We start from the raw sequence: 26701 nt of genomic DNA on the forward strand, positions 1-26701 counted from the left end.
TCAGGTTAAAACTAGCTCTTTCAGCATTGTGGTTCCCAAGAAAATAGCATGATCTACTCCTGGCATTGAGTGTGAAATGGAGCATTTGTTATTTGGGCGGTAAAATTGGGCACTGTTTAAGTTTTCATATAGACTCTGCATATAACCTGTTTTAAAGAACACTGGAGGTATCCTAATTACAAGATCACATATTTTATAGCTCATAATATTCATCTGAGAGATGATGACTTTCACTTCTGATGAAAACCATAGGTAGAAAAGAAGCATTTCTTAGAAATTTCTTGCGTATGTGTCCTGGAGAGTTGAACAAACTAACTGAACTGTGAAGATTGAAAACTTCCTATCTGTTTATCAAGACCTGAAATCCAGCACCTCTTTGTTGTTCTAAAATTGTTATTGCTGTTTTCATGTGACTGGAATGAGTCTCAGCACTCTATACGTGACTAGTTTCATTTGTCATAGAGGAAATAGTCTGGTTTTCATAGGAAATGGAAATTGGTAATTGTATTTTGTCCTTTTGGCTTTCTCTTCCTCACTCAAGTAAAAACTTCTGTTGGCTATTTTAATATGTTACCTATCTAGAGGGAATTCTGTCTCAAAGTATGCATCTCTCTTTTTCACTCTTCCATCACAGTACTTTTAACCTGATCTGGAACAGCTGATTGTATATGATTAGAAAGGAGCCTTTTGAGAAGTCATCTTTTGTTTGTTTTGCAGCGGGTGTTTCTGGTGTCTTGGATAGTGACCAGTTAGCTTTTTCTGCTTTCTCTTTTAGTGATGTGTCAGTGAATGGAAGCCATTAGCTCATTTCAGCTAGAAATTTTCAGTTACTGCAGATCTAGATTTGAATCAAAGCACATCAAGATGAAAGGCTCTATAACCCAGTCCTAGTCTCTTGAGCCTTCCAGGCTGTTCTTGTCCTTTTAAAGTTAGTGCATGTCCTGTAATGGGAAAAAGAATTATTTACAGTTTAGTTTCTCCCCAGCATAATCAGTTATCTTTGGATTGGTTTTAAGTCTTTTCTGTAAATTTATTCTCTAGCAGTGTGGGAAGAATTTAATTTGTTTTTTGCAGGTTTTTCCCCTGCTGTAGTAGCAAGAGTTAATAGAGTAAGAAGCAGAGATTGTAAGATGCAGTACAGGAATTACTTCTCTGTCATTTGTGGTTTAAGGAAAGGGGGTGGTATTCCGCTCTTGAAAGGGCCTTAATGAATACTGTTTGGTGTTTTAGAAAGCTAATGGTCAGAGGAGAGCAACAGAAACAGCCTTGGAGCTTTTAGGGTAAACTGATTAGCATTTTTCCTGATTGAGGTGGTTGTTTCACCTCCTCTTTTTATCTCGGGATTTTTCACCATCTATTGCCTTTTGTTTATATTCAAATGCCATACCGTTAAAGAAGCCTTTTTTAATGTGAATGCAGTGCTTTCTCCCCTCCTTCTGTAGAAAATCTGCTTGCCACAGACAGGCAGAGCATGTGTTTCTCTTGTCTTGGTTGGGTGCACAAATCTTCTTTTATGTGTGCTGCTTCTTACTCTGTTGCCTAGACGATCACTGGCTTTCACTGAGGATGTCTGGTTCTCGTAAAGAGTTTGACGTGAAGCAGATTTTAAAAATCAGATGGAAGTGGTTTGGTCATCAAGCATCAGCTCCTAACTCTGCAATTGAAAACCACCAGGGAGACTTCTGGAATAGAGGACAAAATGTCACAACTGGTGGCACAAAGTTTTTAGATTCAGGTAACCTACCTTTAACATCAGTTGGTTACAGAAGGTCCAGCCAACAGGATTTCCAGAATTCACCTCCTTGGCCAATGGCATCCACCTCCGAAATCCCTGCATTTGAATTCTCAGCAGAAGACTGTGGAGGTGCACGTTGGCTTGACAGACAAGAAACAGATGACAGAGCAAGTGAAGAAGAAAATGAATCGGACAGCAGTTCATGCAGGTTTATTATTACATTCTTATTATTAGAAATGTGTTTTCATTTCATGTTTACAGATAGCCCGCATATATAAACTAGGCTTTATTTGAGATTAAAATGCTTCAGAAACCTAGCAGCTGCTGTGCATCCGAGACAGAAAATGATTTATAATCAGGGTTCTGTGTGTATTAGGACTTTTTAAAAGGCAACTTTAGTCAATGCAGATAAATAAAGTTGCAAAGGTGGATGCATTTGCTTGTGTTTTAAATAGTATACCAAGTACATGCTGATATGAACAAGGTACTGTCTGTTACATGGTAATGTTACAGGATATCTTCTAAATTATTTTGAAGTGACACTGAATGTTTGGTTATGCTGAGAATTAGTTCCATGCCAATTAGGAGAAAACTATGAACATGTAAGCTTCTTGTGACTCTTATCTGATGTTTCCACATGTTTCTATAGATGAGGGAGCTGAAACTGAAAAAATACTTAAACTATAAACCAAAGATTTTAATTTTTTTCTTGTGCATATGCAACTTGAAGGGAAGAATATTTCATCTATGGAAAGCCATTTGTGCTTTAAAGTGGTTGCAGTTATCCATGCAGGTTTCTTAAACTGTATCAAGCTTAAAAAGAAAAAAATTGTTTTATTGTGTCTAAAAAGATGTTTTGGTGTTCCCTTACATATTACTAAAGGTGAAACGGTAAAATTTGTCGTTAAATTAGGCAAGTTAATAATCTTTCTTGTTACGTATCAATAGAATTCTTTTCTTTCCTTTTACTGCATAAATCAGCCATTCTTCACTAAAAGTATTTTTTTCATTTTATATGCGTGTACTGCATAGCAGTTAGCTTACCATTTCAAGTAAATTTGATGTTTGCTTTCTCACTTTTAAGATAACTTTGCAATGATACAGCATTTCAGAAAGTATGGCTGTTTAAAAGGGTACACTGTTTAATAAAGCCTCTTAAAGACAGATCAGTCCAGTTACAGCAGTTTTAGTGTTTTGCATTCCCTAGGAGAAGAATTTATTTAGTGCAAGGGCAAAGTAGTCCATAATATAAACACTAACTATTTATGGTTTATATAACCTTTAAAGATTCAAGGAAAGGAGGGAGGGTAAAAATGCTTAGGAATCAACACAGTGTATTTGCTTTTATCACTGAATGGCAAAAGTACTAGAATTACAGGGAAATAAAATCCTGCATACTGGTGCTTCATAACAGTAGTCTTATTGTGCTACAACTAGAATCACTGTAAATAATGTATCTCTGAAGAGGTCCTATTTTAAATGATATTCAGGTATGAATTTTTAAATATCTGTGTCACTGGATAAGATATATATGATATAGGTGTAACATCACCTTCCATTTCAGCAACATCTACTTGTGATGTGAAATTTTTATGTAGAGCATTACCCCAAATAGGATATTCTCACCATAGCAAGGCAATCAGTGTAGAAAAACCGTGTAATATTAAGAGATAAATGTGTAGATTGAAATTGCTACAAATTTGTTCTTAATTGTAGGAGAAGAATTTACATATGACAGAATAATTTCTTGCTTTGTAGAATTGGAGAACTGCAGATACTTATTTAAGGGGTGTAAGAAGTCTGTATAGCATTAGGGATTTTTTGGTTTGGGTTTTTTTTGCAGGCAGAGCTGTATACTACAGTAAAGGCGTGTAGATTTTGAACTCAGTAAATCTGAAGTATCTTTTTAATTATGTACTTAATCATCTATAGCATCTAGGATTATTTGTAATTCCTTTATTGTCTTGTAATTCTTGCTAGTGTTTTACTTTCATGCTTTAAAATAAATATTTTACATAAATTTTGGGTTGCGTTTTGGTACAATTTAATACATAACTAACGGTAATGTAAGAACTTGCTTTGTATTGTTACCTGTATTTCTAGTCTCATGGGGAGACTATACTTAAACCATGTTTTGTTCACTCCTTTTGTTAAAAATATATAAGCTATTGGGCAGACTATGTGTCTGCCTAACAGCTGGAATTTTTCTGATGTTAAGAACTTAATTAAGTGGTCTTTTTTATTAGTCTAAAATATAGCTTATCTATTGACTTCAGGAAAAAAAACCCACAACTTTCACCCATGTAGTTTTCAAAGGGCTTTTTTCCCCCATGAAAACCCTATTACTTCCATTAGAAACAAATTGTATGAAAACAATTGGGTTTTTTAACTTTTTGAAGAAGCTATGGAGTTACCTTGCTTCTTCGTTCCTCTGTAACATTGACCAGTTACAAGCCCTAAAAGCATGAAGTGACAGAAGCAGGTCTATTGCTTTGTGTGTTTCAATCATACTTCCTCTTTGCCATGCCGTATAGCACAGGCAGAAAAACATTTGTATCTAGTCTTTGTCATGAGGAAAGCTTTAGATCATTACGTGATTTATTTAGAAGACAGCCGCTGTAGAATTCATTTGTTATTAGTATAGAGCTTGGTGGCATAAGGGATAAGCAAATTCCGAGTTTAGTACCAGATCTTTGACAAAGGCTGCATCTGAGATGCAAACAGATCATCTGGATTTGGGCGTCAGAACAGTCGGCTATAATGTTGTTCACATGATACTCCTATGTGTTGTTTGTAACCAGCATAGCTTCAATGATTGTTTACCGGGCCAGTGAGGTTTGAATTCTTTTGCTGGTTTTCATCCCCTAGACTTCCTCTGCTGCTGCTGTTTAACTCTCCTACATTCCTGAGGCAGTGGTCATCATTTTGGATTTGTACACTTTATAAAATTTTCCAACAGCTGTGCAGACTCTTGTATAGCAAATTTAAGCCTATTAGCAATAGATTTGTTTTTCTTAACTTTTTGTGGGTGCTTTAGCAGCAGTCCACAGACCTTGAAGGCACAGTGGATATCAAGCTAAAAATACCTAGAGTATACCTAGTTTGCAGAGTATTGTATCTGGTTCATTTCACCCAGGCATGCGTTAAAATATTGAAATTACTGTAGATTTAAGTATGAAAATGTATTCAAATATAAAATATGTATTTATGTTTGAACATTAAATACTAGCAGTCTTTTGTAATTCACCAGCTATGTCTTAACCTTGAGCAGTTTAGTAAGATGTCCGTAATCAATTTTAAGACAAGGTCTGAATGTACCAGGTGATAGCTACTCTGCAGTATTGCTTTGTATGAACAGTCTTGTAGTTCGTACGTTGTAACTTCCAATCTAAGTCTGCCCCCCGCAACAGTTTTCAATCTACAGAAACCTTTGATATGTCTTTTCTTTCAGCTTAGTCTTACTGACCTTTGAGGCTGTAAGTTCTTTAGGACCCTTGATTGTGCTGTGTATTTCTGTGTATCTCCTATCACAAAATAACGCAAAGGATGGTGATAGATTCCCTAATTATGGCATGATAGTAGTATGATACTTAAAATTAACTGAAAAACTATAAAAAGTGTGTTGGTTTTGCTTAGATACATGCATGAATTAAACATAAAAAACTTTGTTACCAAAAGGCAAGTTGTTTCATAGGGGAGAATCCATAGCCTTCTTGTTTCTTTTCTTCCATACTACTGCTAAAATTCTTTTGTTTTCCTGTGTGCATGTTACATCTTTGTTTGGGTTTTGTCTGTGCACATTTGAAAAGAGTTAGTGCAGCACAATTACATAGCAAATATAAGGCAGATTTAATTTAGTAAATTTGAACAGTAGATGTTGTGTGAAGATAAGGTGAGAAGAGGCTTTCGCATGGACTTCGCAAAGCCGCAGGGGATTCCAGCTATTTATTTGGACGGAATGGATTTCCATGCAAGACGATCATATTTTTGCAGTGATTGTCACATGCTTCGACTACGTTAAAGCTCAGTCAGGTATATTTTTGTACTACTGCAGTTCTTGATCACACTGCAATGTAGATATATCGTGGGGTAGTCTAGTTATTTTCCAGACAGAATGCACGTTACTGGTGACATTTGTGTGGGTATATGAATTCATTGCACTAAATCCAAGACATCTCTTAGAGGTAAGACAGAAGTAAGGAAACATCAGTGCTATAATCAAAGGTCTAGCTGCAATGAAGCATGTACGTTATTTCTTATCAAAACTAGACAGAAGTAAAGATGCAGTAATATTGGCTTAGTAGCCTGTGTCTACGTGTCTTTGTTGGGCTAGCACTGCAGTCTGTGCTCCAGCATCTTGTGTCTTGTTATTCATGCCAGTTAGATTAAGATTTATGCAGAAATATGTTGCATTGCTTGAACCTGTGCATTTTGATTGCAAGACTGTAGTTATGGCTATTGCTATAATTCTTTTCTCTAGCATAGAATAAATCACTAGCCCTCAAGTTCACATGCATGTATAGCTCTACCATGCTCTTTGGTCTACCCAGAATCATTTTTGTCCTCTTTCCATTGCCTTTTCTTATCTTGAATGATGATACACTAGATATTTTTAGCAGTCTTAGTTGTTACCATCTATGGCTTCCTCCTTTTATTTATGCTTTTCCCAGCATTTGGAAGAGTGTCCTGGTTTTTACCATGCTTGCTTTTTCCAAGAATCCTTTCAAAATCCTTCTCTTCAACAATCTCCATTCTCTGCAGCTGAGGTTCTTGCCTTACTAACTTTAAAGAAGGGAATAGTTTGCTCCTTACAATTTATAATACAAAATCACAGAAGCTAGCATGAAAAGCTGTCATATTATATTAGTATTTTAGTAAGTTGTGTTCTGGTCTCAGTATGCAATAAAATGTCAGCTAGCTTGAAGACAGCAGTGTAAACAACAAAATCATTAAAAGCCCTATTTTTTAAACTGCTTGGAAACATTGTATGCAAAAACTGCAATGCAAGAAGCCATCTTAATGCAGCAAGAAAGGTGCAAAATTAATATTTGTTTTAAAATGCAAAATATGCATCTTAATACGTATCCTAATTTGTCCAAGTGGAGACATACTCTATCTTCTCTAATGTGTATGGCCTAAACAGCTGACTACCCTAGCCTAAAGATGACTTGAAATTGCAACAGATCTTCTAATGATACTATTACGAAAAAAATACCTTGAGATCATGGGTTTGCTATGCAGTATACAGAATGCAGTGTCCTGTCTCAAAGTAGACAATTAGCTTACCTTTTGGCTGCATAGGACACTTTTTTTTTTTTTTGTTAGGAAGTCCAGCTAGTGGAGATTTGTCTGTTCTAGTAAGACAATGAACGCTTTCGCTGATCTTGAACAGTAGGGATACATATAGCTTATTGATGTTTTGCTAGAGTGAATTCCATATGCTTCATTTATTATTACAGAGTTCTGCTTTGATCAGTCAAACACAGGCTTTTGATTTTATTGACATTATTCTTGGGTTTGCATTACAAGAATGTAAACAGGAGGATGTAATGTATAGTCAAAGGTACTTCTGCATTTTTTTCCTTTTATTGTCTCTAAATGCAAGGTAGTTGCACCCATTTCCCTGCACATACTTAACCATTTTCATCACTTATCTCAAAACCTCTTTTATTATTTTGAACCTTGCTTTGAATATGTTTGAGGTGTGAATAAAGCTAGTATTTTTACTATTTTTCTTCTTTGAAATGTTATGATACTTTTCTCAATATCTGCGTACATTGAGATGTCTGTTAGTTTGTTGATTTTCTGTTTATTTACATGTCATTTATAAAGGTAATATTCTTTATGTGTGAATTGAGATTTAAAATGTTGATGTCAATTTTTTCATTTCCTGAGAAACAAAGTGGTATTCACTGGAAAGAGTAGTGAGGAGAAAAACGTGTATTTTTTTCTGTATCTACAGTTTTGCCAGTGTTTACTGCTTCTAATGCTTTTATCTACACCGAGTTTGTGTTAGAGAAACATATGTAAAACAGAATTTAAGCCAATTCTATGCACAGGTTATTCTTTCTCCAGTTCCCATTTTGCACCATTTCCTGTGCATCTATAAAAGCCATTTGGGTTGGTGTATAGTGCTGCCTCCAAATTTCAGTAGTGTAGATAAAGCGTTTGCTTTTAGTTTGGTTTCCTAAAGGGACCAAGTTTATGCAGTTGTGTTCTGCATCACCTCAACCATTTCCCTAGTAGCTTTAAAACCCATGGGCCACTTTCATCTTAATGTGAGGGTAGGCAGAAGCCTAAGATAATGTCACTCCTTGCAAATGGCAGCTAGTTAATGGAGAGAAACCCAGCTTACTGCCTTCACTGAACATGGGCAGAATTCATCTACTGCAAAGCCAGCTGCACAGCTTCCCGTTAGTCACATTATTTGCTATGTTGTCCTGTTAGGCACATTGCCTACTGAAGCAATGCCTTCAGGAGTTGAGAGGAAAGGAGAAGAGCTAGACTTGTGGTGATAGATGGAGTGGGAAAAGGAGACAGAGCATAGAAATCTTTTGAAAAACAGATTTCATTTGCTGATTCTGTGAACCAGCCAGTTGAGTAGGCGCAGTAGCAGTATATTTGGGCTATTTTCTCCATCCAGATTTTGCAGAAAGAAATCCCGTTGTAATGCTGCCTGACTCCTTTGTCTAGTCAAGGCTCTGGTAACCAGCTGCACTTCAACATGTTGCTTCTGTCCAAACAAATGTGGCTTTTTAATGCAAGGAAATAAGCTGTTACTTGCTGCAAAAGGGTAGAAAAGACAAGGTGGTACTTTATAAGGTCAAATCTGCTACATACCCTGGATTTAACCATGTCACTCTTATCTTGCAGTAAAACTACATTTTTGGAGATTCACAGGATTTCCTGTTATCTTGTGGAGAAGTTGACATTTTTTTGGAGTACAGATGAGGTTAAGCTAGATTAGGTGAACTGACATAACAGTAGTACAGTTTTAAATATCCTACTAATTTTCAGAGATAATTTTTTTCAGACATAATTTATATAGCTTTTCAGGAAAAAAGTATAATTCAGTTCAAATTTTGGATTTTGTTCCTCTATCTCTGTTCCAAAATTACTAGCTTGAAATGTATATTTGAGTTTTTTCTTAGTCATAACTAAATCTTTATTGCATCATTTTTATTTCAAAGACAAACATGGAGACATTTAACCTAAAAGATGCCTTCCTAAAAATAATTTAAAATGCATAAAATAAAATAACTGAAAAAAGTTTGGCAACCTTTGTTATAGCCAAGGTTAATACTTAGTGGAATTCATAGGTTGTTAACTAATATGTGTGATTTCTATAAAATAACCACTGTAACTGCTCCTTTAAAATGAATCTTAATGCTTTAAAATAATTAAAATAACAAATCCTGTTTATAGGAACAGATTGTGCTTCTCCCCCGTAAAATTTGAAAAACACTGATGCCTCTCTTTTGAGTGAGAGAGTTAAGTAAAAGTGGGAGGAAAGAAGGCTTCTATATGTTATGGATTGGTTTGTTTTTATATTGAAAACTGTGCTGTGGCTTTGTTTAAGCTACCACAATGAAGCCTGAAACAACAGTGGAAGGAGAGATGTGAATTCAGCTCTCCAGTCATCATCATCATACATGCTTTTACTTTCGAAACTCTTCTATTGACACTTCACTAGCCCAATTAATTGTCTCATTGCTTTACAGTGAACTATTATACTGTGCAGAGCTCCTTATTCCAAACATCCTACTTCAAGAAATAAAATCCTTTAAAAATGAATGGGTTTATAGCATGGCTTATACATAATTTTGATTTCAAAAGGCATACTCATATAAATTCTTTATTAGGTAGAGAAGTTGAAGAAAGCTATCATCTGTAGTATACAAATGTTTGTCACCAGAGTAGTAAAATGTGTAGTTAGCATGGGAAAGACCTTGTACTTAGAGTAACTTACATTCTTACAATCTTCCTGAAATTGTACCATACTTAAAAGGAATTGGTCAGTGCTAGATAGGATCTTTTTGACATAAATAGGGAAAGAAAAAAAAGACCAAGAGAAGTGTGATTGAAGCTGAAGAACACAGAAGGAAACTCTATCGGCTAATGTTCTAAGATACTTGTAACAGTTTTTCCACGTAATGTCTTAAAAATAGTATCTTAATTCTTCATCTTAAAGGAATACGCAGGAAGGGTTCTTTGATGATACACTTATCTTGTGCACTGACAGCCTCAGTCTTTAATGTAATTTTCATAGCAGTATTTCAGGTGTGCAGAATTAACAATACCTCTAGCCAGGGGAAATTCATACTAAAAGATAAATCCAAAAGGAGCAGAGCCACCTTGATACTGAGAGCTGCAGGACTTTGCAGCTGGGTGTTTTCTCTGAACATGGGATTCATAGGTCAGTGTTAGATACCCAGTTTCCTCTCTCTGGGTGGAACAGATGTAGGCCAAGAATTTGGGAAGACATTTCAGTACTACTGCTGTGAGAGAGAAAAGCAGGTCCTTCCCTTCCCAGTTATTTTCTTGGTTGTGTGTTCTCCCAAGCTGTTACGGCTGTGGGAAACTGAACTGGGAAGGAGATTGATAAAAGAGTTTGAGGAAGGAGGGAGATTTAAATTTTTCATAACCAGTCATTTGGTAATAGGCATGAATAGCCCTTGAAGCTGTATCTTGCCTTTTTTGCAAGTACGTCAACTATTAGGCTGTCTCTTTCATGTTCTCTTAATGGACCAGTGAAGTGTAATGTTTCTTTCCTTCTCCTTTTCCTTATTTATGGAAAATGGTTTGTAAGTTACTGGCTAGAGGACAGGTATAGGGTTGAACTTCTTCAGGTGAAGGAAAAATGTAAACTTGGCTCTATTGTGTCCTGCGTAGCTGTTTTATCATGGGTAGTGGAAAACAGACACTACTGCAACTATTTTTCCTTATTGAACAAGAGTGATGACTGCCACTGAGCTCTGTGCAAAATGTACATGTGTGTAGTCTTGGCTGACAGTAGCTCTAGTGAGGATGTGGTCCAGCAAAGTGCTGGCTTAGTTTTTCCTTCTCCATACAAGTTTGTTGCTTCTTCAGTTCTATCTGCACAACCCTTTGTGAGGTTCTAATGTAAAATAAATTCCTGATATTATGTAACTTTTAAAAATCATTATTAATGGGGTCATTTTGAGGAATCTGGGTTAAAATATGGTTCAAACAAAAAAAACCCCAACCTGTGTTAACACAATTGGGATGTGATAAACTGATAGGGAACAAGAATTTCCTAAGCATTTTCTTGTTGACCAGCACGATATTCTTTCTGCTTCTGTTTCTTTTGAAGCGTTGCTAGTTTAAGAGTTGCTTTCCCTGACTACTCCTTGCTCATTCACTGTAAGAATGCCACACAGTTTTGCCAAGATAATGTTTTTTATGGTTACATAGTTACATTTTTCACATGTATGAGTTTCTTGATTCAGTGTCCAAAATGGCCACAGAAAATACTTGTTCCAGCTCATCAGAAGGCCAGTGGTAGAGCAGGACAAGTGCCTCTCAGAGGGTGAGAAGCTGACACAGCTTAAATGAATAGCTAACCACAGCTTCAGAGAGCACTTTATCTTAAAAGTCATCAAAGGAAAGTAGGTAGGCAGGTATCTCATTTCTGATCCATTATTAGATTTAGGTTTGATTTAAGTGCCAAATTGCTTGGCCTTTTTAGCTATTTGGCCACATGAAAACAACAAAAAAAGAAACCAAAAAAATTAAACAAAACTTACAGAACATTTTCTACTGAAAATTTAGACTTTGATTTTGAAGAGCTCTGTCTTGAAATTAATATCCTAGGCTAAAGACTGAGCTAAGTCTCTTGGTGGATTTATCCCTCAGCATGCTGCCTGAGTCCACAACATCTTTATGAAAGCAGGGGTATGGATGCAGATCTTGTGAATCCTTGTCCTTCCAAATATTATGGTAGGTCCAGAGTATTTTTTAAGTTGTCTGCATTGTGGAAAAGTAAGTAGTAGTAAGCTAAAGAACTTTGAGCAAAAAAAGGTGCTTCCCTCAGTGTACATAATGAGGATTCATATCCTTTATGTCCTAGGCCTGTGTATTCCTTTTACGTTTTCTCTGTTCCTCTTCCAAGCTGCTGTGTGTATGGACAGGAATAATTTTTCTCTCCATCCATTCTTGCTTTTCTGCTGTGTTGACTTCTACTCTGCTAGATCTCATTTCAGACACATGAGGCTTCATGCAGTAGGAATGGTGATGATTTATTTTTTTCCCCTACATGCCAACACTCTTTTACTAGCTTCATATGTGCTGAGTTTTGTTCTATCCACCTGAGGCTAAGTGCGAAACAAGACTTTAAAATATGTGGCAGGTAGAGGTTTGATTCCTTATTGCTACCTTCCATTGTTTTTTCAGTTTGCAGGGTCTTGGTAGATGTATGTTCTTCCTTAACCATCTGACAATGCAATAGTTGCAATTACTGGACTGATCTTTGTATGTCTGTTAGTTGAAGAGTACAACATTAAGTGATTGTACCTTTTTCACAAGGGTTTAGAATAGGCTTGGAGAAAGAGAGAAAGTATGAATATGAAGAGAAATAAAATAGCAAGGGAATATATATTAAAACAAATCATGTACATCAATTTTAAAATCACATGTGATTTTTATTTTATAATCTGTAGATGGAATTGCTACATCTTACTATTGTGTGAACTAAGATTTCTGTTACTGTCTTCAGCAGGACCTCCAACAGCAGTCATACCTTATCATCTTGTCAAACTATGGAGCCCTGTGCCTCAGATGAATTTTTTCAGGCTCTCAACCACGCTGAACAAACTTTTAAAAAGATGGAGAATTATCTTAGACACAAACAGCTATGTGATGTGGTGTTAGTTGCTGGTGATCGCAGAATTCCAGCTCACAGGTAAGTTTATTATAGTTTGAAGTAACTTCATATTCATTTACAAATGCACCTTCAAAGTGTGCCCTGTGTTTTGTTTAAGAAAGGTCAGAACATCCTAAACAATTTAGAATACTTCAAACATGCTTACTTTTTTTTAACATTTATCTGGAAACCAAAAGTTAATTTCTGTCTGTTGTATGCAATACAGCATCAAAAACAATTGTGATGCTTTCACATTCTACATTTTTGTCTTCAAGAATATAAGATAATTGCATAATAATAAATAAAACCCTCAAAAGTCCCAAGTGCACCCTTAGAATATTATAAGTAGTAGCAGTTTCTTACCATAGAATGACGTAGAATTATTTAATTAGATTTAATTTTTAATTTATAGTAACAGTTAAGTTGTTGGAGTCATAATTAGCAAGAAGGACAGTCTTCTGTCTGCATAAATTCTTTTGCTCCCATACTAAGAAGAGTCCTTTGATGGTAGACTACTGAACACTGACAGTGTTAGACATCTAAATTAGATCAAACATTGCCCTATCTGTCATCTATCTAATTAACAGATCATATAGCATGCCCCTTAAAAGAGGAAAGTACCAAAAATTGTGAAACAAATGTATTTTTTTAGAGAAAAGAGCAGTGAGTTTGTTGTCTGCAATAGTAATAAGCACAGGTAATACATTACTGTAAAATTCTGAAGGGTTTTGATTTGTATCTATTCAAAGAATTCAGTCTGAGTCTACTACAGATAAGAGTATCACATGTCATCATGACTTTTCTGAATATAGCATTCTCTGTCATTCTAAGACAGTTTTATCCTCTCATTCTGTGCTGAAGTTAAAGCTAATAACTTAAGAGATCAAGAAGCAACTAGGAAAAGGACCAATTCTCCACAAGTTAAAAATGCATTATGTTCCTACTCCTAACCTGCAGTTCCATAAAGAGATTTTGCTAGAATTTTAATTAAATTTTATTTTTTTAAGTTTTTCATATCAGGTGCTTTTTCTGTGTCCACTGCAATTTCAGATGTCAAAGTCATTTATTGCATTCCTATTTATTATATTTGGCTGATATATCTGTAATAAGTTTGTTTTGTAACAACCTGCTGATCAGAACATTCATATAAGAAAAGGGAGGTCTGTAAATTTCGGGCTGGAGCGGATTTAAAGCCTGCTCTGCATCCTTTAACCAGCAATCTAAAAATCTATGCAGAACCATTTTCTTTCTTCCTGTTGACACTGAAAGATGGAAATACAAGACATGGGACTGAAGGAAAGAAAGCAAATGGAAGCTTATGTACTCTAGGGGTTAGGAAGCTTGTTCGGAAGAGCACAAATCCTGGTTTGCATGCATTTTTTTATCTTGTGGCTTATTTATCTTTGTACTTTTCCATACAGCTTAATAATACTTTCTTTCACAGTCTGCATTGCCTTAGTTTGTAAATCCTTCACTGCAGCATTTTTTTTGCTTTAGCTATATTTTTATAAAAGTTTAACACAAAGTGTCTTTCTAAAAAGTCAAAGTATATAAAAAAGCAGTTCTGTGATAGCTTTATGTTGAAAAGGTACTATTGCTACTAACTATGGTGGTTTTGAAAAATTTTGCTACCAGGTTTATTGTAATCATCGTTTCAGTGTCAGAAGCAGCAAACAAATTTTGAAACATTTGATTTCCCTGGAAGGAGAGCTATAATTGGAGATTTTAAAAACATAAACATACTGCATGTATTTTTAGGTATTGCTTGCTTTTAAACAAATTTAATTTAAATAAATACAGATATATTAGTAGTGTGGGATAGTACTATTTTCATATATTCTTTTTATTATTGACATGCTTAGAATAGAAACTAGCTGAAGCCACCAGTCTGAGATGCTTCATACTAGGGCACATGAACTATTCAGCATCACTGTACAACTTTAGTGAATGCTATTAGTGAATTCCCTAGGATTACTTTTCAGCTGTTACACAGCCACAAACAAGGAGTTGCCTAGGAAGTGTCACTTCTATCTTTAAGATGTTGAGAAGCTTCACTTCATTCTGTCACGTGAATCAGGTTGGGAGATAGGAAATCTGTAAATTGCTAGCTTTGACAGCTATCATCATTTTATGTAATAATTGCTTTGAAGACCTAGAAAACTGTCTAAATGATGCAATTTATGGCAATTCCAACAAGAAGTACAATTTAATTCAGGTGTGCCACCCTGCTTACGCATATTTTACTGACCGTCAGTAGAAAACTACAAAATAAGTTAAGCCATCATGGTGGATCTTTCTGGTTTTGGATCAATACAAACCACAGAAATTCAAGATATCAGTAGCATTGGAACCTCCTGTAAGAACAGGGAGATACACTGAAACACCCTGATTTTGTTAATTTTTAGCCTGTAGCTATTGAGTGTTTTTCGAGAGAGATTAATTGTTCAGACATCTTAGGATCTCCTAGATGAAAGATTCTGGTATTCATGTGTTCCTTTTTCTCTAGATTTTTCCTGTGCACTGAAAAAGAGCAGCCACCCTACTGCATGTAATTCAGTAGCCAAATTCTTGTAATCTTATCTATGCAGAATTGAGTATTTGAGCTGGTAATTAAGTAGGAAGGAGAGTAAAAGTAAATACGTTCAACATCCACAGTTGAAAAATACAGTGCCAACTGTATTAAGGCTTTTTCTTGATTTTTTTTTTTTTTTTTTAATTGGGGGGGGCGGGGGGTACTGTTAAGAGGCCTCTCAAATGTCAGTGTATACTGATTTTGTAGGCATTTTTAGTTGGGCCAATTATGGAAGAAATACTACTCTTAGTGTAAAAAGACTACAGACTCAGAATGCAAAACCCATAGCTTGCTTCAGTTTCTAAACTGAGGAAAGGCAGTATTTTGTAGCATCAGTAGTTCCCAGTGAACTCTTGATATGGATGAATATGTTCATTTTAATGATTAATAAATAACGTAGAGAAATTCTCTTTATGTTAATACGAAGAGCCATGATGGCTCTATTTAACAAGGAGATTGTGAATATAAATGTAGTTTTTATAGCCATTACACAGTTTTTCTTTTGAAAAATCATACTCGTCCCTTACCATTTTTAGAGCTTTTTTAGCAAATAGGTTAAATATGGATAGGGAAAGTCTTCTGTGCCTTCTTCAGTTATATGAAGGTATTAGCTGCTTCACATTGTATAATCTGTATGTAGAAATGCAGTTTAATTTCAGACAATCCAAAAAAAGGTTGAAAGAAAAATCAGTTGTTAGCTATTAGATTAACAGATCAATGAACAAGTGGGTGCCAAATGACATGAGTAAAGTAGTAATTGATTTTTATTGACTAGTGGGAAGAACAGAACAAGAAAAGGCCAGTTGGCTGAAAGTCTGCCTTTGTTTTCTTTTATGCTAGCTCAGTGCCACCTTGATGCACTCTCACTGTATTTTTTTAATCCCCTTTGTTTCTTTGAAAGAACTTTTTTTCTAAATTGGTTGAATTAAGAGAAAAATGTGGATATCTGTTCTAAGGCTTTTTGTTGTGAACATGCTTCTTGGCTAAAATTATTACAAAATTGTTATCAGTATAACTTACATTTTGGCATATTACTTGTATTAATCTATTCCCAGGCTGCACATCCTGTTTCAGCATATGCAAACCAGCCTCTGGAAAGCACTTAACATGGTGAAGCATGTGTACCTTCTCATGAGTCCAAACAGAAGTTTGCAAAAGCAGTAAATTCTAACAATTTCTCTTGGAGGACTTCTAGACTGAAAATTACGGGGAGAAATTTGCTGATATCAACAAGCTGGTAGAAGGTGTTTGGAGACTCGGGTTATTATTTGACATTTCTTCAACAGTTGTTGCTAAGATATGTACAGTCTAGCCATTTTTTAAATAATAGTGCAGCTAACTAAACCAGTTGCACTGTTAGAGAGGAAAAAAAAACCCACAACAAAACCAAACCCAAAACTGCATTAAGATTAGGTTTTATGTTCTGTTTCCCATTGCAGAGACTTTTTCATGCTCTGTTCTGTGTAGAAATTTAAATCAGTATTGCCAGAGATTAATATTTTGAGTTGTTTGTTTTGACTATTTTTAATTCTGGCTTGAACTTGCAGAGATACTTGGGTTATTCACATCTGTCCATCTACACACTTTCCCTTCTGATGAGAACCCCCATTTTGTACACATTTTGTCATCTCATTCTAGCATCAAAAGCAGTTTCAAAAATGCTTATATGAATGTAGTCTCTAATTTCACTAAACTCGAGGCAGTATTTCCTCATTCACCTGCAGGTGCCGTTAAACCTGAGATTAAAATGCCTAGGAGTGATGCCTGGGTGCTACCTTGGCAGAATGTTCTTTTTTCTCAGTGAGTCAGTCACAGAATAAATATCATATTCAAGAACAGTATGTTCTTTAAAAGAACAGAACTTTGTTTCTCATTATATCATTAAGACATTAAAATAAAAATAATTTTTTCGCCATACTCTCTTAACCCAACTCTGTTGTCTTAGCAAGTATAAAAAAAGGATTACCCTACTGTAGGCCTGATCAAATGGTCAACAGTCAGAAAATCAGCAAGAAAAAAGTAGTTGAAATTAGTCAACAATTTATTACTTCACAGTTAAATAACTAAGAGACAGTTCTTTGTAGTTCGTGACTTTGTGTATATACCTGCAAATCCTCCCCATTAATACATTTTTAGACTTACTCCTAAGCACTGGTGCTCACCTTTTCAGACAATTTTACTCTGTTTTGTGGTTCCTGACCTCTGTCATCTTAACAAGCAAATATCATGATTCAGTGCGGAATAAACTGACATTTCATGAAGTATTAGATTCACTGAATATATGCAGATGGACTGTTTATTGTATTTGCAATAGGCTTGATTCTTGGGCTTGCTGTTTGTATAGCTCAGTACATGTGTAAGTGTTATTTATATTGGAACTCTCTGTGAGCAAGGTAACAGTGAACTACTGCAGCACAAAAATTGATCCAAACCACGAGGCTGTTTCTGGAGGTCTCTTAGGGAAGAAACCAACAGACCTCATGGTTATTGTAGGTTTCATAGAACAGAACTATGGGTTGAATATTTCTGTTCCACATGATTTCTTTTCTCTTTCACCCTAGTCCTGTGAACAAATACTGAGACATCAAAACTGCACATTTTGTGGAGTGGCATTGTTACATGCACTCAGTGTTTTACTTTCAGTGTCCTGGTTCAACTAGGATAGGGTTAAGTTTCCCCAACAGAGAGAGAGGTGGAAGGGATCTCCAGCCGGGTTATTCATACCATGCTGATGTCAGGTCCAGGGGCGGAAACTTTCTTCTTTCCCTTTGTTGTGAAGGTGCGCCATGTGGATGCCCATGTACCCAAGAGTCGGGCCACTGATGAACATCGACACAACCAGCAGGCAGACCAAGCTGCTAAGATTAGAGTGGCTCAGGTGGACTTGGACTGGCAGCACAAAGGTGAACTGTTCATAGCCCGGTGGGCCCATGAGACCTCGGGCCACCAAGGTAGAGGTGCAACATACAGGTGGGCTCGAGATCGAGGGGTGGAGCTTACTATTGACACCATTGCAGAGATTATCCACGGATGTGAAACGTGTGCTACAATCAAACATGCCAAGCGGGTGAAGCCCCAGCGAAATGGAGAGCAATGGCTGAAATATAGATATGGAGAGGCCTGGCAGATCGACTGCATCACACTGCCACAGACCCGCCACAGGAAGCGCCACGTGCTCACAATGGTGGAAGTAACCACTGGATGGCTGGAAGCTTACCCAGCGCCCCACGCCACCGCCTGAAACACCATCCTGGGCCTTGAAACCCAAGTCCCGTGGCAACACGGCACCCCAGAGAGAATTGAGTCAGACAACGGGACCCACTTCTGAAACAACCTCATAAATGCGTGGGCAGAAGAACGCGGCATCGAGTGGGTCTACCATATCCCCTACCACGCACCAGCCTCTGGGAAGATCGAGCGCTACAATGGACTGTTAAAAACCACATTGAAAGCACTGGGAGGTGGGACCTTCAAAGACTGGGACATGCATCTAGCAAAGGCCACCTGGCTAGTCAACACAAGAGGATCTGCCAGTCGAGCTGGCCCGGCTCAGTCAAAACCTCCACGTGCTGTAGATGGGGATAAAGTCCCTGTGGTGCGCATGAGGAATATATTGGGAAAAATGGTCTGGTTTAGTCCTGCACCAGGCAAAGGTAAAGGCAAACCCATCCACGGGATTGCTTTTGCTCAAGGACCTGGGTGTACCTGCTGGGTGATGCAGGACATTGGAGAGGTCCGATGTGTACCACAGGGGGACTTGATTCTGGGTGAGAACATGCTGTAAATTACACTGTGCCTTTGTAAATTATTATTTTGTTGTTGTTAACTGCTAAATGGCAGCTGGACATGACGCAGATGGTATAGAATAAAGGAGTGGATTATGTCCTGGTTCAAGTGGGATAGGGTTAAGTTTCCCCAGCAGAGAGAGAGGTGGAAGGGATCTCCGCCGGGTTATTCATACCGTGCTGACATCAGGTCCAGGGCCGGAAACTTTCTTCTTTCCCTCGGTGGCTTTTTTGGTAGCGGAAAGCGCATGTCGGGTTTGTTCCCTGACCATTTGTGGTATTTCTTTGTATATCATTTGTCTTGCTTACTGTTATTGCTGTTTATTGTTGTTATCATTGCTACTGTTGTTGTTCAGATTGTTTATCACACTGTTGTATTAAATTTCTTCTTCTTTTAACCCAGGGTTTGTGCCTCACTGCCAGCCCGACCGGCTGAGGGTGGGGGAGGGGCAACAGCAACGTGGTCTCTGGTCCCAGCAGGGCCTAAACCACCACATTCAGTAATCCAAAGAAATGTCTGTTGTGAACTAACATGTTTACTTAGTATCTTAAAATACTCATAGTTAGTTGTTAACAAAAGGGTAATTACATACCCACAAAAAGAGACTACTCTGTACCATGTCCATGTATACTGTGCCTAGTTCTGTTGTCAGTATTCGTAAATGAATGTATATGTGTGCACCAAGAATAAAAGCATTTTAAAGCACTTTGAAAAGGACTAGTAAGTCATTCTTTCACATTTAAAAAAGTAACTGACAATATAAATGGAAGTCAATTCAATTTTTTTTTAATTTCCACAATATATATTTATTTCCAATTTATGTGTTTTTTGTAGGTTGTTTCTGTGTTGGCTCTTAAAAGTCATTGAGCTTTGAAAGGGTAATTCATTTACTTCAGCAGCAAATGTAGATTTAGTAATAGTACTTCATTATTCATAGAAGGTAACTAGAGCAGGGAGCAGTTTGTCAATTTTAAAATATTTTTCTCAAAACAGTGTTTCTACAAAGGGCAAGGTAATTAATCATAAATTAAAAAACATCATGTTGACTAAGTTTTTTGACTTTTCCTTTTTGTGTATCTCCTTTTTCTCCATGATATACTCAGATTGGTTCTCTCCTCTGTTTCGGACTACTTTGCGGCAATGTTCACTAATGACGTAAGGGAAGCAAGACAGGAAGAAATCAAGATGGAAGGTGTAGAGCCAAATGCACTGTGGGCTCTGGTTCAATATGCATATACAGGTAATTAGAAAGAAAATGGGAATTTCATGTAATGAATTGTACTACTGTGAGCATTCTATTCCATTACTAGTTTTCAAATGCTCTTTAGAAATTACTATTCACATTATTTAATTCCTTATAAATAAATAAAAAGAAATAATCATTGCCATTACCTGAGGCGACCTGGTAGGATATAGTTTCTCTGATAATACTATATTCAGTTAGTTAAAAATTATGTGAATATTTTAAATGTATCGTGACTGACAAAAAAAAAAGGAATTTTACTAGGATTCCTTTATATCATTATAGCTTCTAATTTTGAAAAGCTGGTTATCTGTTGCTGAGAGTGATGTTTGCAAAGCCTTATATTCTGTCATATAATCTGTAAATAATTCTGTTGCCTCTCAGTTTTAGGGAAAACTAATGTGGTGTCCTTTTTAATGTTACTAGGTCGCCTTGAATTAAAAGAAGATAACATTGAGTGCCTGTTGTCTACAGCTTGCCTTCTTCAGCTCTCTCAGGTTGTAGAAGCATGCTGTAAATTTCTAATGAAGCAGCTTCACCCATCTAATTGCCTTGGAATCCGATCTTTCGCTGATGCGCAGGGTTGCACTGACTTGCACAAGGTGGCTCACAATTATACTATGGTATGTTATTTTAAGTATCATCCGCTTTATTTAGTAAGGAAAATACAGAATGTTTTCCTGAATGAAATACGAATGTTTCTCCCCCAGAAAGCCTTGATCATTTTCCAAGCAAGAATACACATATGTTCCCACGATGAGAAATGACAAAATAACTATAAAGTTGCTGGTTTAGAGTTGGAAGGAAATAAGCAAGCATTAATGGTTCCCTGTAACATTAATAGGATTGTGTGATATGCATTTAATAAAATAATTCAAAAACTTGTTCTTATTTCTGTCAATCAAAAACTACAAACTTAACAGTGGGCAAGCTGACATCATCTAGTCCAAAATAACACGTTATTAAGTGAACTATAGAATTCTTGTTTTGTAACGAGCTGGAGTAATCTGGTTCTAAGTTATACTTGGGATATGAATGTGGGCATTCATCAATATAGATTCTGCATTATCCTTAATTTCTTAGTAATGGGATGTCAGGATGTCATTAAACAGTTTAATCTTATGTTAGGCAATATGTGGCTAAATACAAATTTGCTAATGATATTTTCAGAGTTAATTTATAGAAAGACTGAGCTGCCAACTTAATTAAACTTCATCTTAATAGTCTTATTTTAATGTAAAATGTTACTCTTTTCCTTCTCACAAGTGTATTTTAGTAATGTTATCAGCAGAAGAAGGCAGGAGAATTATCTCTGAGGCAAGTCAGTTCATCTGTTCTTTGCAGTTTTCTGAGGCATTTTTCTCTTCTTGATGAAATTTTGTCTGTGTAAGCTCTTGGGACCTGAATTGAGGGCATGTAGATACTGCATAAGAGATGTGGGAATGAAGATAGTACTTCATCTGGTTCTGTAGCATGCATTGCATTGCTGTTAAGATATTGGCTTAGATCCAAGAGGAGTAATTTCTGTCTTGTAATTAGTGTTAGAAATCCATGACCTTTCCTCATGCCACCTTAAGTTTTCCTGGTTTAAAAACTTTTTAAAAAATTATTTCTTCTTGGTTTGAAATAACTTCATTTACTGTGTATAACAGTTTAAAATAGCGTGCTTTTTTTTATATGATACAGTGTTCTTCCTCAGTGAGTGGATCTCTGATCTGTTTAAAGTCACGTACATGCTGAAATTTACCAAACAGGTCATTAAATAGCTTGCAGATTGTAACTCACATGTTTCTATTCTTGATCTTCATTATTGCTCAAACAAAAATAAGGAGACTGCAATGAAGTAGACAAGAGTAAAGATAAATGTAGCTTATGCCTTTGAGGAATATTAGAATTAATGTTGAGTGAGACAACGATACAAAAAGTATGCAAAAAGAGAACCTCCCTCCTCTGATCTATTTGTTCTTTTTCAGAATAAACATGTATTTTAGTCTGTGCTATTGTCATGTCCCTCAAATGGACTGCCAAGATCAGAACAGTGAAAAATGATAGACTAAAACATCTTTAAAGTTGAATGCTAGGGATTATAGTCTTACCATTTTGACTGGCAATTCATGACTTGTGGCGGAAAGGGGCTGTGAACTTTCTAAAAGCCATTCTTTTATAGCACCTGTCTTTTTTCAGACCACATGAAAATAGTTGTATGCCTTTTGGCCATTGTTTACCTCAGTGGCAATTGTTGCTTTTAAGGCTTCGATGTGGATGAAATTTAAATTAGGTGGATTTTAAAAAGCCATTTTCAAAACTAATTAGTTGTGCTAGATGGATTCTTCCCAAGGCCTCTTTTAATGTTGTTTAGTTCCAACAGAGACGTGAAATTGAATTTTAGTAATAATGAGTAATAGAGAAGCAGCTTCTTTAGTTTGAAATGAATGTTGCTATGGAAACTGCATAGAAATGTATAGTCCAATTGAATCTTCAATGAAAATAAATCCCCAAGTAATTTCATTTGTTTAAAAGCTGTTTGAAAAAAAGAAAATGCTCAACAGTAGTCAGTGATAGCCACTTGATGCTCTTTCCATTAAGAAGTATTAGAGCATAAGGGTTAAGTGCACCTGTAGTACCTGGAAATTCTGTTTGTTAAAACAATGAATTAATTTTATGCTGCAGTGGGCAGCATAGAACAATGGGGAATTACACTGAGTATAGTAAATAATTCTGGCTTTTCTGTATAATTTTGGTTCTCTTAAAGCACTTGAAGTAGAAGGTAATGAATAATATAAAATACTTACATTTTAATTTACATATGTTATTTTCTATGAGTTTTTCTTTTCCTTTCACAGAAAAAAAAGGACAGGTAACTGTTTTCCTGCAATTAAAACAACTTCTCAGTTTTAAAGGGTTTTATGACACATGCTATAATTTGATAATCATCTTACCTGCCTCATTAAAATAGTTCTTTACATGAAGACAAGAAATTCAGATTAAACAAGCGTTTAGTTGAACTGAAGGACCAATCAGTGAGTTGCCCCGGTGGGCCTACCTCTGTTAACAAACCTGCTCTGTCTGAGTAATGTTCAGTAGTGTCATTGGATGGCACTAGCATGATTTTAGGCCATGATTTTAATTACATAATACAGTGTGATTAAAAAGAAGGATTTGAATACTGCACTTAAACATGTAGATGTATGTCATGCTAAAAGGACTTAAGTGCTGCATTACTTTATTGCTTACTGTGTTGACAGTTGATAAGTTGTTTTTTCAGAGGAAAATAATTTCTAAGGTTGTCAAAACAGGTCAATTTTTGACATTGCAAACTAAAGCTTGAAAAACCCTCATAATGCATTAAGTGAAACATGAAATAAACTAATCAGTAATGGATTTAATGCTGTCTAAAGAGCAATTCTGACTTTTATGCATCAGGGTTTTAAAATAGACGTGAGATGTATCTGGGTAAAGATATCTTTTGTGCAAAGATTATCCTGTTGTAGTTTATATGTAGTATAGGGGTCATAGAATTATAGATTTAGGAGTTTTATTAGGCTGACCAGTAGTGTATCTGTTCACTGTAATTCATAAAGCCTTTTTGCACAAAATGCCTTCTGTGCATTTTTCTTACTGTCTTCACAAAGTCAAAAGAAACACCACTTTTGTCATCTTGTTTGTTTGAAAGTCAAGTACCTTGAATGAAAACCAATAGCTCATCTTCCATGAAACAGTAAACCAAAGGGCAGTTAATACTTACAGATGAGGAAAAGCTAGCCTATGTTATTTCCAGAACATGAAATACCTGAGTAGTGAGGTGTTCATAGGTAAGTGTCAGTAGCTTCTTCAGTAGACAGATTTGAATTACAACCAAAAAAGACAAAGCAGACATTCTAAACTTTATACATGACAGTGTCTGAGTCAATCCCTGTGTAGATATAGCTTTGTAGTCTTTGTTGCTTAGCTTTCCATGCTTAAAGCAGAATGAAAAAACATTTTGGTTTTCATCAGAAGTCTTCAGAACTACGTGAGCAATGATAATGTTACAAGATTCAGATCAAGTTAATTTTGGAGTTTGCATGATTTCTGAGCAGAGCCAATGGCTGTTTATAAGAAAAACTTAGGATAGAGTAAGAGATTGAGGACAAGCATAGAAGCTAGGGATTTTGCAGAAGGATAGACACAGGACACTTGCTTTCCAAATCCTGCCTTACAGGAGATAAATCACTGCAATGTGGAGTTTATGATCTGGGGGGAGGAATCAAAGAGGCGTAATTTGTCTTTTTTCTTGCAACAGCCAGGACAGTTTGTTCTTTTGGTAGGGGGGAGCATGGAAAGGAGAGAAATTTCAGTGTTGTTTTGTCCACAAACAGCCAGACCCAAAGATTATGTTCGTGCCTAAAACAAGGATTTTACATTCTTGCACCTGAAATTTCAATCCAAAATAGCCTGCTCAATAATCATCTGACTTGGAAAATACCCATTCACTTCCTTTCACCTGCAAAAATCCAAGATATTTCTGTCTTTCAAATTTCCTAAGTTTTGCCTAGCACAACAGATCAGTACTACCTTGGCAAGGCTAAATAGGTTTCTGCATGCTGCCCAGCCTGTTTTGGAGTCCAGAAACTATGTAGAGAGGAGTCAAGCTACAGTAGTTGTACTCTAAACAAACCCTGGGTACACAGAAAGCATTAAGTTGATTTATTGCATAACGCAGCAGTTAAAGCTGACTACAAGTAAGGTAGCTGCTATCTGACATCTATCTGACTATTAATAGTTTACCAGAAGTTCAGATTGCTCAGTTCATAGTGAATTCATACCTCAGCTGACCAGCAGACTGAAGCAGCCAGTAGACAAAATTACATTCCCTGTTTGTTTTCATTCAGATTCTGTGAGTCAAGCACCTCTTACTTTTCAATTGTCCAGGTTCAGAGTTCAAACAGAGCCCTCTGGTTATTGCTGCTTGTTGGGCCACAGCAGTGTACCGTCTTTTTCAGCCTTCAGGTGTTCTGATGCTCCCTGAGGTTCTCATCTCTCTCACACATTGTAGGGGAGACATCATCTCACTGGATCCCACTGTGGGGATTAAGTACCACTTAGAAATAAGCATCATGAGGTCTTATCTTTTATGTGCTCCTAATATTGTTTGCTCTGTATCAAGTCCAAGACAGACCTGTGGTTAAGAATATCAGTATTATTCACTCTACAGTTGCTGAAGGGTGAATATAAGCTTATGATGTGAATGAGTAATGCACAGCATTGAGCACGGGTACTGCATTTAGCTAATACATAAACCTCATGCTACTAATTTGATAAAGTTTCCAAGCTCTTTGAGGAGCTAACTTTGGGGGTGGGGAACTTTTATTTTACTTTCAGGACCAGAAAGCAAGGGACTGAAACTGCAGACCATTTGTTCTCTGAAATATCCTGTTCTTCCACAGAGAGTTCCCATAAGAAGAAGGAAAGAAAAGGCTAATGAGGAGGTTAAGAATGCTAGGAGATACACTGGCTCCTCCTTTTTGTCTTCAGAATCTCTGTCTGTAGAGGAAGAGGAATTGTCAGATTCTCATTATAAAAAAACCCAGACATAGGCCAAAAAGTGGCTGTATTCCCAGTGGAATGCTTTGATACTGTGCTCAAAAGGAGTCTCTGCTTTTAAAATAGAATGGGAGCAAGAGGAAGCTGAACTTGTTCCCATCAGAAAGCAATTGTCTGCAAGCAACAAGAAGGAAAATCAGGCTTTATACATACAACAGCTGTTGAAGTGATGACCCAGTTGGAAAAAACCTTTCCAAAGAGGATCCCTGACTGACTTACGCAAGATCAGCTTGTCGTTGCCTTCAGAGACAAAGGAAACTTTCCATGCAGGTGCTTTCCCCTTCCTCTTCCTGTGATCCGGATAGACAATATGGAAAGTTTAAGGTAGTAAATGTTAAAGTGTTGACTTTTTCTCTTTGTCAGTGCTCACTGCCTGTTTATTCAGAAAAACTAAAAGCACAGCTCCAGCTTGCATACTCTCTAGGACAGAGAATCAACAGAAAAACAGCAGTGGAAAAAATGAACTCAATGGAATCTGAATTTCTGTGAACTGCATGTTGAAACTCTGGAAATAATTTTGGTAGTTTTTCAGATTCAGTTTTACTCCCAAGCATTCGATATCAGAGTAAAATAAGCAACAGTGCTTGTGTAGTGCTGGTGAATATTGGTACAGTCCTTTCACTGTTTTTAATTCCTGTATTTGCTCATTTTCTTAACTTTCATTTTGTAATACAGAGTGTTAAACGAATTAAAGAGGAAAAGACAGCTCTGTCTCCCTTCTAATCTACTACAGTTTTCACCTGGAAGTACTATTTTTGTGTAGCTGATTGAGTCCCTCTAGTAGGAAAGCTTTTCAGATATTAAATGTAAAATTTTCATTTCCAAATTCTATCCAGGAAGACAGTTTTGTGCACAGATAACACTTGCAATTATTTTGCTAATTTTAACTCCAAAGTTACC

General features: G+C 36.4%; 1 protein-coding gene across 10 annotated transcripts in view; it reads left to right on the forward strand.

Annotated features, from left to right (window-relative positions):
• The window catches only part of KLHL5 (kelch like family member 5), a 64246-nt gene that overhangs the window by 18016 nt on the left and 19529 nt on the right, over nt 1-26701 (forward strand). For 4 of the 10 annotated variants that reach the window (XM_074904656.1, XM_074904657.1, XM_074904662.1 and 1 more), the window contains exons 1-4: nt 1549-1943; nt 12471-12656; nt 20079-20215; nt 20645-20841. In XM_074904656.1, coding sequence (XP_074760757.1) covers nt 1567-1943; nt 12471-12656; nt 20079-20215; nt 20645-20841 — 897 coding nt within the window. In that variant the 5' untranslated portion in view covers nt 1549-1566. Of the gene's footprint in view, nt 1-1530; nt 1944-12470; nt 12657-20078; nt 20216-20644; nt 20842-26701 lie in introns of those variants that run through there. The other 6 variants (XM_074904658.1, XM_074904659.1, XM_074904660.1 and 3 more) reach the window with 4 other exon arrangements.

Source organism: Athene noctua, chromosome 4 (genome assembly GCF_965140245.1).
Source record: "Athene noctua chromosome 4, bAthNoc1.hap1.1, whole genome shotgun sequence".
In the NCBI taxonomy this organism is placed as follows: domain Eukaryota; kingdom Metazoa; phylum Chordata; class Aves; order Strigiformes; family Strigidae; genus Athene; species Athene noctua.